The 14,700-nt window shown below is 46.8% G+C and overlaps 1 protein-coding gene across 1 annotated transcript in view; it reads left to right on the top strand.

The window, feature by feature from the left end:
- The window catches only part of asah2 (N-acylsphingosine amidohydrolase 2), a gene marked incomplete at its 5' end in the record, with an annotated part of 49,490 nt that overhangs the window by 27,598 nt on the left and 7,192 nt on the right, over positions 1-14,700 (top strand). The window contains 2 exons of the mRNA XM_079491984.1: positions 1,429-1,530; positions 2,716-2,838. Of these exons, the coding sequence (XP_079348110.1) occupies positions 1,429-1,530; positions 2,716-2,838 (225 nt within the window). The remainder of the gene's footprint in view (positions 1-1,428; positions 1,531-2,715; positions 2,839-14,700) is intronic.

The following is a 14,700-nucleotide window of genomic DNA, read 5'->3' as shown; positions in this document are numbered from 1 at the left end:
TGAGCTGAGACCCCACGGAGCTCGGAGGGCTGGTCAGGGTGTAGCCTGCACAGAAAGGACAGGACATGTGGTCAAAACCGCACACGCACGCACACACACACGCACGCACGCGCGCGAACGCTCACATGCACGTGCAGCCACACGGACAACTTGCACTGATACACACACACACACACCACGCACATGCATGCCCAAGCGCTCACATACAGTACTCCAAAAATCCCATAATAAAGAGTTAGTAGTTGTGGTGCACCTTGCAGGGTGCTAGACGTAGTTAGTAGTTGTGGTGTACCTTGCGGGGTGCTAGACGTAGTTAGTAGTTGTGGTGCACCTTGCGGGGTGCTAGACGTAGTTAGTAGTTGTGGTGCACCTTGCGGGGTGCTAGACGTAGTTAGTAGTTGTGGTGCACCTTGCGGGGTGCTAGACGTAGTTAGTAGTTGTGGTGCACCTTGCGGGGTGCTAGACAAGGTGCACCTTGCGGGGTGCTAGACGAGGTGCACCTTGCGGGGTGCTGGACGAGCGAGTGGTACAGCTTTCTGCTTTCTTTTCTTTCTTTATTTTTTGGAGATGTGGCTTATAGAGTAATGTCTTGCAGAAAACAGCGAGTTGAGAAAACAGGCTTGAAAGGTTCACTTTTGTGGTCTCTAACATTACACCTAGCTACATGTTTAAGCATTTATTTCATATTTACACCTAGCTACATGTTTAAGCATTTATTTCATATTTACATTGAATACGATTTCAACTCTGATATTTATTTCAGACATGCTCTAGTATGGATAAAATATAAATATAGAGAGATGACTTCCGCACATCCGGCAGGCAATTTGGAGCAGGTGCGATCATGGTGACGAGGCATACAACGTAGGAGAAAGAAGGGACACCCGCCCAACCTAGCATCATGGTGACGAGGCGTACAACGTAGGAGAAAGAAGGGACACCCGCCCAACCTAGCAAGTGGCGGTGTGCGGGTGTCCCTTGGATAAAATATAAATAAATTCAGTTTTTCTCCTCTGGTGAAAAGCTGGAGGTTGCACGATGGCAGGCTCTCAGATCTGGTCACGGTCTAGGGCTCCATTGAATGGTCCAGGGACTCTTTTAGGAACCATTATTTGAGAGAGTTAGTTGTTACTTTGGGGACCTTCACATACCTTGGTAAGCCACTGAGGTCACAGCAGCAGAAGCAGCGGCGGCCGCGGCGGCAGCAGCCTCGTTGGCGCCCTCTGCCTGCAGACCCAGGGTCTGCAGCGTGTGCTCTGCGGAATGGAGCTTAGCCTCGTCCACTGCGGTGCACAGCTTGGCTGGGGTGAACGGATGGCTGCGGGAATGTTTTTTTGAAGATGTTATAATAATTAAAAATCAAATGGCAACCCACAAATGTGTCCGGACCCAGTGTTTGTGAAACTATTGTGGTGTTATTATTGTTAGACGGTAGACCTACACGTTGGGGTACTGCGTGGCCAGGGCGGGGATGGTGACTTTGTAGAGGAACAGCTGCCTCTGGTCAGGACCGATGGCCGAGTGGAGCTGGTACACAGGCTGACCCCAGTTGTTCTTCTGACACACCTCCTCTAGAACCTAGAGAGGGAGAGGGAGAGGGAGAGGGAGAGGGAGAGCGGGAGGGAGAGGGAGAGGGAGAGGGAGGGGGAGGGGGAGAGGAGAGGGAGGGGGAGGGGGAGGGGGAGGGAGAGAGAGAGGGAGAGGGAGAGGGAGAGGGAGAGGGGGAGGGGGAGGGAGGGAGCGATGAGTGACTAGTTCGGTCTACTACCGTCGTCAATAGGGTTGTCCCGATCACGTCATTTCCAAGTGATCGGATCTGGAGCAACATCCCTATATCATCAATATTATATCCATATCATGATATATAGACAGGATATTGTCTGTGATGTTGGACAAACTAAACTAAACTACTGGGAGCTTAAGAACGGTGCATGTGCGGACTTCCTACCTTCTTTCTGTATGTATATATTTTTGTCAACATTTTTGAGATGTGCGTGCTTCCCCGTTTGGATGTTCTCTCATAAGTGTTCTATAAAAATATGAATATCGGATCGGGGAAAAAATCTGTATCAACTCAAAATCAAATGATCGAAATCGGATCGGGAGCAAAAAAAAACGTGCATGCGTCCTACCCAGTGTTGATTTCATCGACTAAAACCAAGACGAAAAATGTTCGTCGACTACCTTTTTTCACAAAACTAAATGGAAACTAAATGAAAACTAAACTATGATGACTAAAACTAAGACGAAAAATGTTCGTCGACTACCTTTTTTCACTGACGAAAACTAAATGAAAACTAAACTATGATGACTAAAACTAAGACTAAATGTATTGACAATTTCGTCAACAGATTAAAAACTAGACTAAAATGTTAGGAAGGGACTAGTGGACAAGAGATCCAGTATGAGTCATTTTACACTTGGTTGCATGCTGAATTTTTGCATGTTGCATTTTTACTTGGTTGCAATAAAACATTCCGGGTGACTAAAATGTGACTAAAACTAAATGAAAACTAAATGCAAACTAAAGAGACTATGACTAAAACTAAAATAGAAATTTGCTGCCAAAAACAACACTGGTCCTACCTGTGTTGGATGTTTGAGTCCGGAGGTTTTCAGCGCCATGGCGTTCGGGTTGAGAGGCGTGAGCTCCATGCCTGGCAGCAGGTCGTAGAGCTTCTCCTCCGCCCCCCGCTGCTTCTCCGCCGCCTTCAGGCCGTACGCCATGGCTCCTCTTCCGCCGCCGTGGCCCGGAGCTCCGCCCCCACCGGCACTGTAGGCCAGGTAGCCCCGCCCGCCCAGCCCCCGAACCCCCGCGGCCCCTACGGGCACAGTCATGTAAACTTCTACATGGAGGAGTGAAATCAGGAAATCACCGGGAATCAAATTGGTATGTCGTACGTTGATGATGAGTACGTACCATGATAATCACTACAATTATGTGAATCACATGTGAACCAAACACACACACATACACACACACACAGCAGGAGCCACCATACTGTACGACGGGGGGGGGGGGGTTTCAACTGATTGTGAACGACGGAGCACCGCCACCAGGGGTGGACTGGCCACAGGACGTACCAGGCCTGGTATCTGGGCCAAATGTTAAAGGTATATTCAGTGATTTCGCTTCATTCAAATATCACTTATTTATTCATTTTATTTGGATAATCCTCCCTACTATAGAGTGTGCTGACCATATAAGGAGTTCCTCCCTGTCCCCAGTGAGCCCCTGGGGTCAAAAAACCCTAGTTTCAGTTTTGGTGGCGGGTGGCAAAGCCTTCATCCAATCAGGATGAGAGGGGCCTTCCTCCAATCATGTGTGGGGGCGGGCCTTGGTGCACATGCTGTTGCACTTCCCCCCACTGTAGAGCGTGTGCATGTGCACATTTTGTTACCGGGGCGGACTGGGTGGTTTTCCAAATCACCCAAATCACTGAATGCTCCTTTAAATTAGTTGTCTGTTGGTCTTGTATTTCAAGTATTTGTAATATGGACCTCGACCCGAAAAGTCACTAGAGTATCTGTGAGCTGGTTGTGGTGGGCCAGTCGGGCCAAATTCCGCGGAAATATCCGGGCCGAATATTTGTCTCAGTCCAGCGCTGACCGCCACCCTGACTTGGAATCAACCTGGGGACCACTGTTGTGTTGGGTGGGGACATGGGCTAAGATCAACCTGGGGACCACTGTTGTGTTGGGTGGGAACCTGGGGACCACTGTTGTGTTGGGTGGGAACCTGGGGACCACTGTTGTGTTGGGTGGGGACATGGGCTAAGATCAACCTGGGGACCACTGTTGTGTTGGGTGGGGACATGGTGGGGACATGGTGGGGACATGGTTGTGTTGGGTGGGGACATGGTTGTGTTGGGTGGGGACATGGTTGTGTTGGGTGGGGACATGGTGGGGACATGGTGGGGACATGGTGGGGACATGGGCTAAGAATAAGATTAGTGCTTCTGTAACACTTTGATCATCCCATGTGTATGTGTCCCACTGTCGGATTTCGGGAGGTGTAGTCCCTAGACTCTATATAGCATTCTGGGAGGTGTAGTCCCTAGACTCTATATAGCATTCTGGGAGGTGTAGTCCCTAGACTCTATATAGCATTCTGGGAGGTGTAGTCCCTAGACTCTATATAGCATTCTCGGAGGTGTAGTCCCTAGACTCTATATAGCATTCTGGGAGGTGTAGTCCCTAGACTCTATATAGCATTCAGGAGGTGTAGTCCCTAGACTCTATATAGCATTCAGGAGGTGTAGTCCCTATAGACTCTATATAGCATTCTGGGAGGTGTAGTCCCTAGACTCTATATAGCATTCTGGGAGGTGTAGTCCCTAGACTCTATATAGCATTCTGGGAGGTGTAGTCCCTAGACTCTATATAGCATTCAGGAGGTGTAGTCCCTAGACTCTATATAGCATTCAGGAGGTGTAGTCCCTAGACTCTATATAGCATTCTGGGAGGTGTAGTCCCTAGACTCTATATAGCATTCTGGGAGGTGTAGTCCCTAGACTCTATATAGCATTCTGGGAGGTGTAGTCCCTAGACTCTATATAGCATTCTGGGAGGTGTAGTCCCTAGACTCTATATAGCATTCAGGAGGTGTAGTCCCTATAGACTCTATATAGCATTCTGGGAGGTGTAGTCCCTAGACTCTATATAGCATTCTGGGAGGTGTAGTCCCTAGACTCTATATAGCATTCTGGGAGGTGTAGTCCCTAGACTCTATATAGCATTCAGGAGGTGTAGTCCCTAGACTCTATATAGCATTCAGGAGGTGTAGTCCCTAGACTCTATATAGCATTCTGGGAGGTGTAGTCCCTAGACTCTATATAGCATTCTGGGAGGTGTAGTCCCTAGACTCTATATAGCATTCTGGGAGGTGTAGTCCCTAGACTCTATATAGCATTCTGGGAGGTGTAGTCCCTATAGACTCTATATAGCATTCTGGGAGGTGTAGTCCCTAGACTCTATATAGCATTCTGGGAGGTGTAGTCCCTAGACTCTATATAGCATTCTGGGAGGTGTAGTCCCTAGACTCTATATAGCATTCGGAGATTGTGGAATAGTTGTCTGACTATAGTGGTCCATGACACGATTGCGGGGGGTCCATGTCTGTCTCGTCTTGGCTATTAGTGGAGTCTCATGTCTCATTATGTCAGACAGGGACGTGCACACATAGACATCAAAGGGGGCTTCAGCCCCTGCCATTTTACCCGTCTGTAAAACAACTGCCCTTTCCAGACCACAAATGCACCATTTGCTATGGTCTGGTCTATGGTCTATGAGAGCTTGTAGATCTGCTATTTTTGTCCAAAAGTGCCCTCTTTATATGGGGTTTCAGCCATAGAGTATATAAAGGATAGAGACCGAACTGGAGCACTAGCCCCGCCCCCAAGCTATTCATTTCGATTAAGTTGCTCAGTGGCGTTTTGAAGCACCCGGGAGACTGCCGGAAGTACCTCCTCCGGACCTCAAATTTGAGGTCCGGGGTGACGTATGGGTGACGTAGGGAGTGATGGTCCTACGTGTCCATGCACGGGTCCGCCTGCAGTCCTTCCTCTTACCACTAGGGCCCAGAGCTTCAACGTTGGAGCCCCTCACTGGCCCCTTGGTTTCAGCCCCTGTCCCTCTCTCTGTATATACGTCCCTGATGTCAGACATACATGAATGACATCTGGAAACATTGTAACTAATCAGTTTGTCTTGTATTGATGGCTCCAGCTGTGTGGGTCATGTGATATCTCTGCCTCGGCCTGCAGCGCAGTACAGTGAAGCACGGCTTCAGTCTGTCTTCAAACTCTCATGTGTCTGTCCCTCTTTTGGAGACCACCATTGTAAATTATTAGTCTCCATTCAAATAATTTATGATCCCCATTTTGATTGAGTTTTTCCATTGTATTTTGATATTATTCACGTGATGGTGATTCATTCTTACATGTTTGATTTGAATTGAATTGAGTTCATATACAGTATGTATATAGCCTATACGCTACTGTACATTTCTTTTGATTCAAGTTGCTTGCTTAATAAGAAGAATGTTCAAGCACACAAATAATTTATTTTTGTGTTCAGATTTGGTTTGCTTCAATCAGACTGTAATATGCAGGCAGTGTCAGCTGATTTTGAAAGATCAAATGCTACACACAATGCAGTAAATTCACTTAAAGGGGCATTCCACTCATTTTCAACATTTTACTATGTCATTAATATACCTTAGAGCTGTTGTGTGGAAATAATAAAAAAGTCCCCCCCAGTCTGTGTTTCCTAGAACTGCAATTATGAAAAAAATCATTAACATGGTGAAACACATCTTGATGACATCATCAAGATGTGTTTCACCATGTTAATGATTTCTTTCAGACCTACAGTTCTAGGAAACACAGAATGGGGGGACTTTTTTTATTATTTCCACACAACAGTTCTAAGGTATATTAATGACATAGTAAAATGTTGAAAATGAGTGGAATGCCCCTTTAACAGCTTTCTGGCCTTGACAGCCCATTGATCCAAACAGAAACGTCCTGCATTAAACGACGTTAAACTCACTTTGCCACTCTTTATGCAGGTGCATATAGCCGCTCAGAATGATCAGAATGAAAAGCTCAGAATGATCAGAATGAAAAGCTCAGAATGATCAGAATGAAAAGCTCAGAATGATCAGAATGATCGCTCAGAATGATCAGAATGAAAAGCTCAGAATGATCAGAATGAAAAGCTCAGAATGATCTCCATCACTCACCTCTGACTGAGGGGGTCCTGATCAGACCCCGGCCCCCGATGTGAGCCTTGGTCCCTGGGAAGCGGAACTGACTGGGGATGGCCGCGTACGCCTGGGGAGCGTAGAACACTGGCGCACCCAGGTAGGCTGTCGTAGGATCATACACCTGCAGGGGAGGAGAGGAGAGGAGAGGGGAGGGGAGGGGAGAGGAGAGGAGAGGAGAGGAGAGGAGAGGAGAGGAGAGGAGAGGAGAGGAGAGGAGAGGAGAGGAGAGGAGAGGAGAGGAGAGGAGAGGAGTCAGTATTGGACATAATTTACATTAAGTAAAGTCATTAAGTAAGTAGGCTACCCTAGTTGGAATTAGTATTAGTCAATGCATTAAGACCTGAGGCAGATTATAAAATATCAAAATAATTAAACACTTTCAAGGTTTTTCCAAAAAAGTTCAAAATTAGCAGATGTACAAGCTGTGAGCTTGCATATCTGCTATTTTTGGAAAATCTCTGTTCTAAACTATAAGGTTCTAAATCCTATAATCCCACTTTTAATGGTTTGAAAAATATATATATATCTGATTTCCAAGCTCAACATGGTATATATGCATTAATGGGGTAGGTATCGGACCGGCACTTGTCCCAGGCTGTAGGCAGCGTAGTCGGTCTGCAGCAGAGAGGATGCACTGCGGCCCCCCGTCCCCCTGGTGTAGCGCACATAGCTGTCCTTATCCACTGGCTTGGCTAGAGTCACCTCTATAGGAGAACCATCTAAGACCTAGAGAGAGACACAGAGACACATAGCTGTCCTTATCCACTGGCTTGGCTAGAGTCACCTCTATAGAACCATCTAAGACCTAGAGAGAGAGACACAGAGACACATAGCTGTCCTTATCCACTGGCTTGGCTAGAGTCACCTCTATAGAACCATCTAAGACCTAGAGAGAGACACAGAGACACATAGCTGTCCTTATCCACTGGCTTGGCTAGAGTCACCTCTATAGAACCATCTAAGACCTAGAGAGAGAGACACAGAGACACATAGCTGTCCTTATCCACTGGCTTGGCTAGAGTCACCTCTATGGGAGAACCATCTAACACCTAGAGAGAGACACAGAGACACATAGCTGTCCTTATCCACTGGCTTGGCTAGAGTCACCTCTATGGGAGAACCATCTAACACCTAGAGAGAGACACAGAGACACATAGCTGTCCTTATCCACTGGCTTGGCTAGAGTCACCTCTATAGAACCATCTAAGACCTAGAGAGAGAGACACAGAGACACATAGCTGTCCTTATCCACTGGCTTGGCTAGAGTCACCTCTATAGAACCATCTAAGACCTAGAGAGAGACACAGAGACACATAGCTGTCCTTATCCACTGGCTTGGCTAGAGTCACCTCTATAGAACCATCTAAGACCTAGAGAGACAGAGAGAGACCGAGAGAGACCGAGAGAGAGAGACAGAGAGAGACAGAGAGAGAGAGAGACAGAGATAATTCTACAAAATGTCTTCTAAATCCTGACAGTTTTCTTCGCTCTGAAAGAATATATATTCAAAGATTTGCGCCATATTTTCACGATTTTTCAAAAATAGCAGATCTACAAGTTCATAGCGCGGCACCGAGTGTCACGCTATGAACTTGTAGGTCTGCTATTTTTGAAAAAGCTTGTAGATCTGCGGGAACACCAAAAGGGGTTCCCGCCCAAAATGGGTTAAAGAGTCCTTTATTGAGCACTGTGCCGGGTGATACAAGCCATTTATATAACCTCGACTAATAACTATACATGCCTAACTTAGGTGCGAGCACTGGGGAACAAGTTACAGTAAGACAGCCATCTTCCAAAAGTAAAGAGAGACACAGAGAGAGACACAGAGAGACATTTTCCTGGTTGGGGCCCCCAATTCATATTTGGCCATGGATCATATTTACAGTTAATCATGCTGTTTATTTATTGCTGAATCTGCATATTATTATGCCCCCCCGCACACACACACATGTCAGCCCCCGGACTAGTCTAGTTGAGTTCTGGCCTAAGTTCTGACCTTGCCGTTGAGGGCGTTCATGGCATTAACGGCGTCTTCCCTCTGAGAGAAATGGACGAAGGCATAGTCTCTGATCTTCTTCACTCTCTCCACAGCAGCTAGAGACACACACACACACACACACACGCACACGCACACACGCACGCACACACACACACACACACACACACACACACACACACACACACACACACACACACACACACACACACACACACACACACACACACACACACACACACACACACACACACACACACACACACACACACACACAAGGCAGCAGGCATTAGACAACCTGACAGCCACCAACCTGGCAACCCTGAATGAGCCAATCAGCTGCCAGTCTCTGGTGTGTGTGTGAGAGAGAGAGTCCTGTACTGTTAAAACAAAATCTACCCTAACGTCAGTAAAAAGTACATTAAAACAGTTTTTCCTTTCCAAAACAAACACAACGTACATTATGACAATATTTCACCCTTTGCATTGGTAAAATACTTTTTTCTTCCAAAAAAACTAAAAGATAAAATGACCCAAAATCCATGTTTAAGAGTATTCCACGATGGCTCAGTGGTTCTGGCAGTTGCTGATGGTGTGAGAGGACGCTGGTTCGAGACAAGTCAAGATTCGTGACCTCGGACCAAGGACTAAGGATCCAGAATAAATAAATCCAAATAAATCACTCTTTACCTTTTGGTCAAGTAAATGTACCATTGGAATGTATTTTGGCGGACATAATCCAAGATAATCCACTGTCAACTTGTAACAGTCAGCAGTGCCAGTTGGTGCCACAGGGTGGTGCACTGCTCCCTTTTGTTTTGCTTTGTGTAGAAGATCTGACGTCAATTCCACCTCTTGCTATAGATAGACATGACATGACATGATGTGTGTCAAACAATTGTCACACATGGATGGATGATTAGCCGTGTTTATTTATTTATTTCCGGGGGGAATGAATGAATGACTAACCCTGTAAAACCCGGATTAATTTCTACTTGCAAAAAAACGATTTCAACCTTACTACTCCTTTTTACTACTAGGACTTATCAGAGGAAATCATGTAAAATAAATTATATATATATTTTTTGCACATTTATAATAATTATTAAAATAATAATAATGAATTAATAATTTACATTTGGGGGACATCTTTCACAATAATAAGGATAAATCCAAATAAATCACACTTTACCTTTTAGTCAAAGGACTGAGATAAATCAAAAATAAATCACACTTTACCTTTTAGTCAACAAGTCAAAAGTCAAGACAAGGACTAAGGACTAAGGATAAATCAATCCCGGCCCCTCCATAGGGCCGGGGGTCCGCCGGGGGTCCGCGGAGGGGGTCCGCGGGGGTCCCCGGCCCTATCTCGGCCGTCCCTTGTCCGTTTCGGACGGGGGGAATCTCGTTCGAACCGGGCCGCCGTCCCGGACGCGCTCCCGGGGCTCTCGCGGTGGCAATAGTTGGAAATGACACGTCCACCAAGGGGAAACCTTGACCAGGCTATGGTGAGTATGCCAGTATGGCCACTATATGCGTGTACTATGTTGGCAGCAGTGCTCCGTTCACGTTTGTTTATTATATTAGTGCTGTCTGCCCCCCCCCCCACCTCTTGCTATAGACAGACATGACTTGACATGACATGACATGATGTGTGTCAAACAAGTCACACATGGATGGATGATTATCCTTGTTTATTTATTTATTTCCGGGGGGAATGAATGAATGAATGAATGAATGAATGAATGAATGAATGAATGAATGAATAAATAAATAAATAAATAAATAAATAAATAAATGGATGGATGGATGGATGGATGGATGGATGGATGGATGGATGGATGGAACATATTTCCGGGGGCATTTCTCTCCAGGTGAGGACAACGCCATCCAGTCAACCAACTATGGATGTCAGAAGATCAGGCATCATCTCGTATGTTGTACTACTACTACTACTACACACACACACACACACACACCTCACATTTTGCTTATGCAAATTAGTGGGCTGCGTCCCACCTGCTTTGTGGGTGTGGTTTCGACTACTTTGCGGGAGTGGCTTATGCAAATGAAGGGCGTGGTATGCAAATGAAGGGCGTGGTATGTAAATGAAGGGGAGTGGTATGCAAATGAAGGGCATGTTTCGGCTACTTTGTGGGATTGGCGTATGCAAATGAAGGGCGTGTTTCGGCTACTTTGTGTGATAGGCTTATGCAAATGAAGGGGCTTGGAATGCAAATGAAGGTGCGTGGTATGCAAATGAAGGGTCATGGTATGCAAATGAAGGGGAATGGTATGCAAATGAAGGGCATGTTTCGGCTACTTTGTGGGATTGGCGTATGCAAATGAAGGGCGTGTTTCGGCTACTTTGTGTGATAGGCTTATGCAAATGAAGGGGCTTGGAATGCAAATGAAGGTGCGTGGTATGCAAATGAAGGGTCATGGTATGCAAATGAAGGGGAATGGTATGCAAATGAAGGGCATGTTTCGGCTACTTTGTGGGATTGGCGTATGCAAATGAAGGGCGTGTTTCGGCTACTTTGTGTGATAGGCTTATGCAAATGAAGGGGCTTGGAATGCAAATGAAGGTGCGTGGTATGCAAATGAAGGGTCATGGTATGCAAATGAAGGGGAGTGGTATGCAAATGAAGGGGAGTGGTATGTAAATGAAGGTGTGTGGTATGCAAATGAAGGGGCATGGTTCCGGCTACTTTGTGGGATTAGTTTATGCAAATGAAGGTGCGTGGTATGCAAATTAAGGGGAGTGGTATGCAAATGAAGGGCGTGTTTCGGCTACTTTGTGGGAGCGGCTTATGCAAATGAAGGGGCGTAGTATGCAAATGAAGGGGAGTGGTATGCAAATGAAGGTGCGTGGTATGCAAATGAAGGGGCATGGTTCCGGCTACTTTGTGGGATTAGTTTATGCAAATGAAGGTGCGTGGTATGCAAATTAAGGGGAGTGGTATGCAAATGAAGGGCGTGTTTCGGCTACTTTGTGGGAGCGGCTTATGCAAATGAAGGGCGTAGTATGCAAATGAAGGGGAGTGGTATGCAAATGAAGGTGCGTGGTATGCAAATGAAGGGCGTGGTATGCAAATGAAGGGGCGTGGTATGCAAATGAAGGGGCGTGGTATGCAAATGAAGGTGCGTGGTATGCAAATGAAGGGGAGTGGTATGCAAATGAAGGGGAGTGGTATGCAAATGAAGGGGCATGGTTCCGGCTACTTTGTGGGATTAGTTTATGCAAATGAAGGTGCGTGGCATGCAAATGAAGGTACGTGGTATGCAAATGAAGGTGCGTGGCATGCAAATGAAGGTACGTGGTATGCAAATGAAGGTGCGTGATATGCAAATGAAGGGGCATGGTATGCAAATGAAGGTGCGTGGTATGCAAATGAAGGGCGTGGCGACACCCACTAATTTGCATAAGCGACACCCACTAATTTGCATAGCCCTCACCCACAAAGTAGCCGAAACAACGCCCTTCACATTTTCATAACCCACTCCCACAAAGTAGCGGGAACATACGTACATGTCCCCCACATGATGACGTACATGTTCCATTTGCGACGACGTACATGGTCCCTCCACGATGACGTACATGTTCCCGCCACGATGGCGTACATGTCCCCTTCACGATGACGTACATGTCCCCTTCACGATGACATACATGTTCCCTCCACGATGACGTACATGTTCCCGCCACGATGGCGTACATGTTCCATCTACGACGACGTGCATGTTCCCTCCACGATGATGTACATGTTCCCTCCACGATGACGTACATGTTTCCTCCACGATGACGTACATGTTCCCGTCATGATGACGTGCATGTTCCCTACATGATGACGTACATGTTTCCTCCACGATGACGTACATGTTTCCTCCACGATGACGTACATGTCCCCTCCACGATGACGTACATGTTCCCTTCACGATGGCGTACATGTTTCCTCCACGATGGCGTACATGTTCCCTCCACGATGACGTACATGTTCCCGCCACGATGGTGTACATGTCCCCTTCACGATAACGTACATGTCCCCTTCACGATGACGTACATGTTCCCTCCACGATGACGTGCATGTTCCCTTCACGATGACGTACATGTTCCCTTCACGATAACGTACATGTCCCCTTCACGATGACGTACATGTTCCCTACGTGATGATGTACATGTTCCATTCACGATGACGTACATGTTTCCTCTACGATGACGCACATGCTCCCTCCACGATGACGTACATGTTTCCTCCACGATGACGTACATGCTCCCTCCACGATGACGTACATGTTTCATCCACAATGACGTACATGCTCCCTCCACGATGACGTACATGTTTCCTCCACGATGACGTACATGCTCCCTCCACGATGGCGTACATGGTTCCTCCACGGTGACGTACATGTTCCCTCCACGATGACGTACATGTTTCCTCCACGATGGCGTACATGTTCCCTCCATGATGACGTACATGTCCCCTCCACGATGGCGTACATGTCCCCTTCACGATGACGTACATGTTCCCTACATGATGGCGTACATGTTCAATTTACGACGACGCGCATGTTCCCTCCACGATGACGTACATGTTCCCTCCACGATGACGTACATGTTCCCTCCACGATGACGTACATGTTCCCTCCACGATGGCGTAAATGTTCCATCTACGACGACGTGCATGTTCCCTCCACGATGACGTGCATGTTCCCTCCACGATGACGTACATGTTCCCTCCACGATGACGTACATATTCCCTCCACGATGACGTACATGTTCCCTCCACGATGACGTACATGTTCCCTCCACGATGACGTACATATTCCCTCCACGATGACGTACATGTTCCCTCCACGATGACGTACATGTTACCTCCACGATGACGTACACGATGACGTACATGTTACCTCCACGATGACGTACATGATGACGTACATGTTCCCTCCACGATGTACGTCATCATTTGCATACCACTCCCCTTCATTTGCATACCACGCACCTTAATTTGCATGCCACGCCCCTTCATTTGCATACCACGCACCTTCATTTGCATGCCACGCCCCTTCATTTGCATAAACCAATCCCCTTAATTTGCATGCCACGCCCCTTCATTTGCATACCACTCCCCTTCATTTGCATGCCACGTCCCTTCATTTGCATACCACGCACCTTCATTTGCATGCCACGCCCCTTCATTTGCATAAACCAATCCCCTTCATTTGCATACCACTCCCCTTAATTTGCATACACGCACCTTCATTTGCATAAACTAATCCCACAAAGTAGCCGAAACACACCCTTCATTTGCATAGCACTCCCCTTCATTTGCATACCATGCCCCTTCATTTGCATACCAAGCCCCTTCATTTGCATACCACTCCCCTGCATTTGCATACCATGCCCCTTCATTTGCATACCACTCCCCTTAATTTGCATACTACGCCCCTTCATTTGCATACCACGCACCTTCATTTGCATAAACTAATCCCACAAAGTAGCCGGAACCATGCCCCTTCATTTGCCTACCACTCCCCTTCATTTGCATACCACGCCCCTTCATTTGCATACTACGCCCCTTCATTTGCATAAGCCGATCCCACAAAGTAGCCGAAACACGCCCTTCATTTGCATACCACTCCCCTTCATTTGCATACCATGCCCCTTCATTTGCATACCATGCCCCTTCATTTGCATACCACTCCCCTGCATTTGCATACCATGCCCCTTCATTTGCATACCACTCCCCTTCATTTGCATACCACCCACCTTCATTTGCATAAACTAATCCCACAAAGTAGCCGGAACCATGCCCCTTCATTTGCATAAACCGCTCCAACAATGTAGGCGGGCGACACCCACTCATTTGCATAATGACCAACTAATTTGCATAGCCCACACCCACAAAGTAGCAGGAACCACACCCTTAATTTGCAT

Source organism: Electrona antarctica (genome assembly GCF_951216825.1).
Source record: "Electrona antarctica genome assembly, chromosome: 22".
NCBI lineage: Eukaryota > Metazoa > Chordata > Actinopteri > Myctophiformes > Myctophidae > Electrona > Electrona antarctica.
This window is presented reverse-complemented; position numbering and strand designations above follow the sequence as displayed.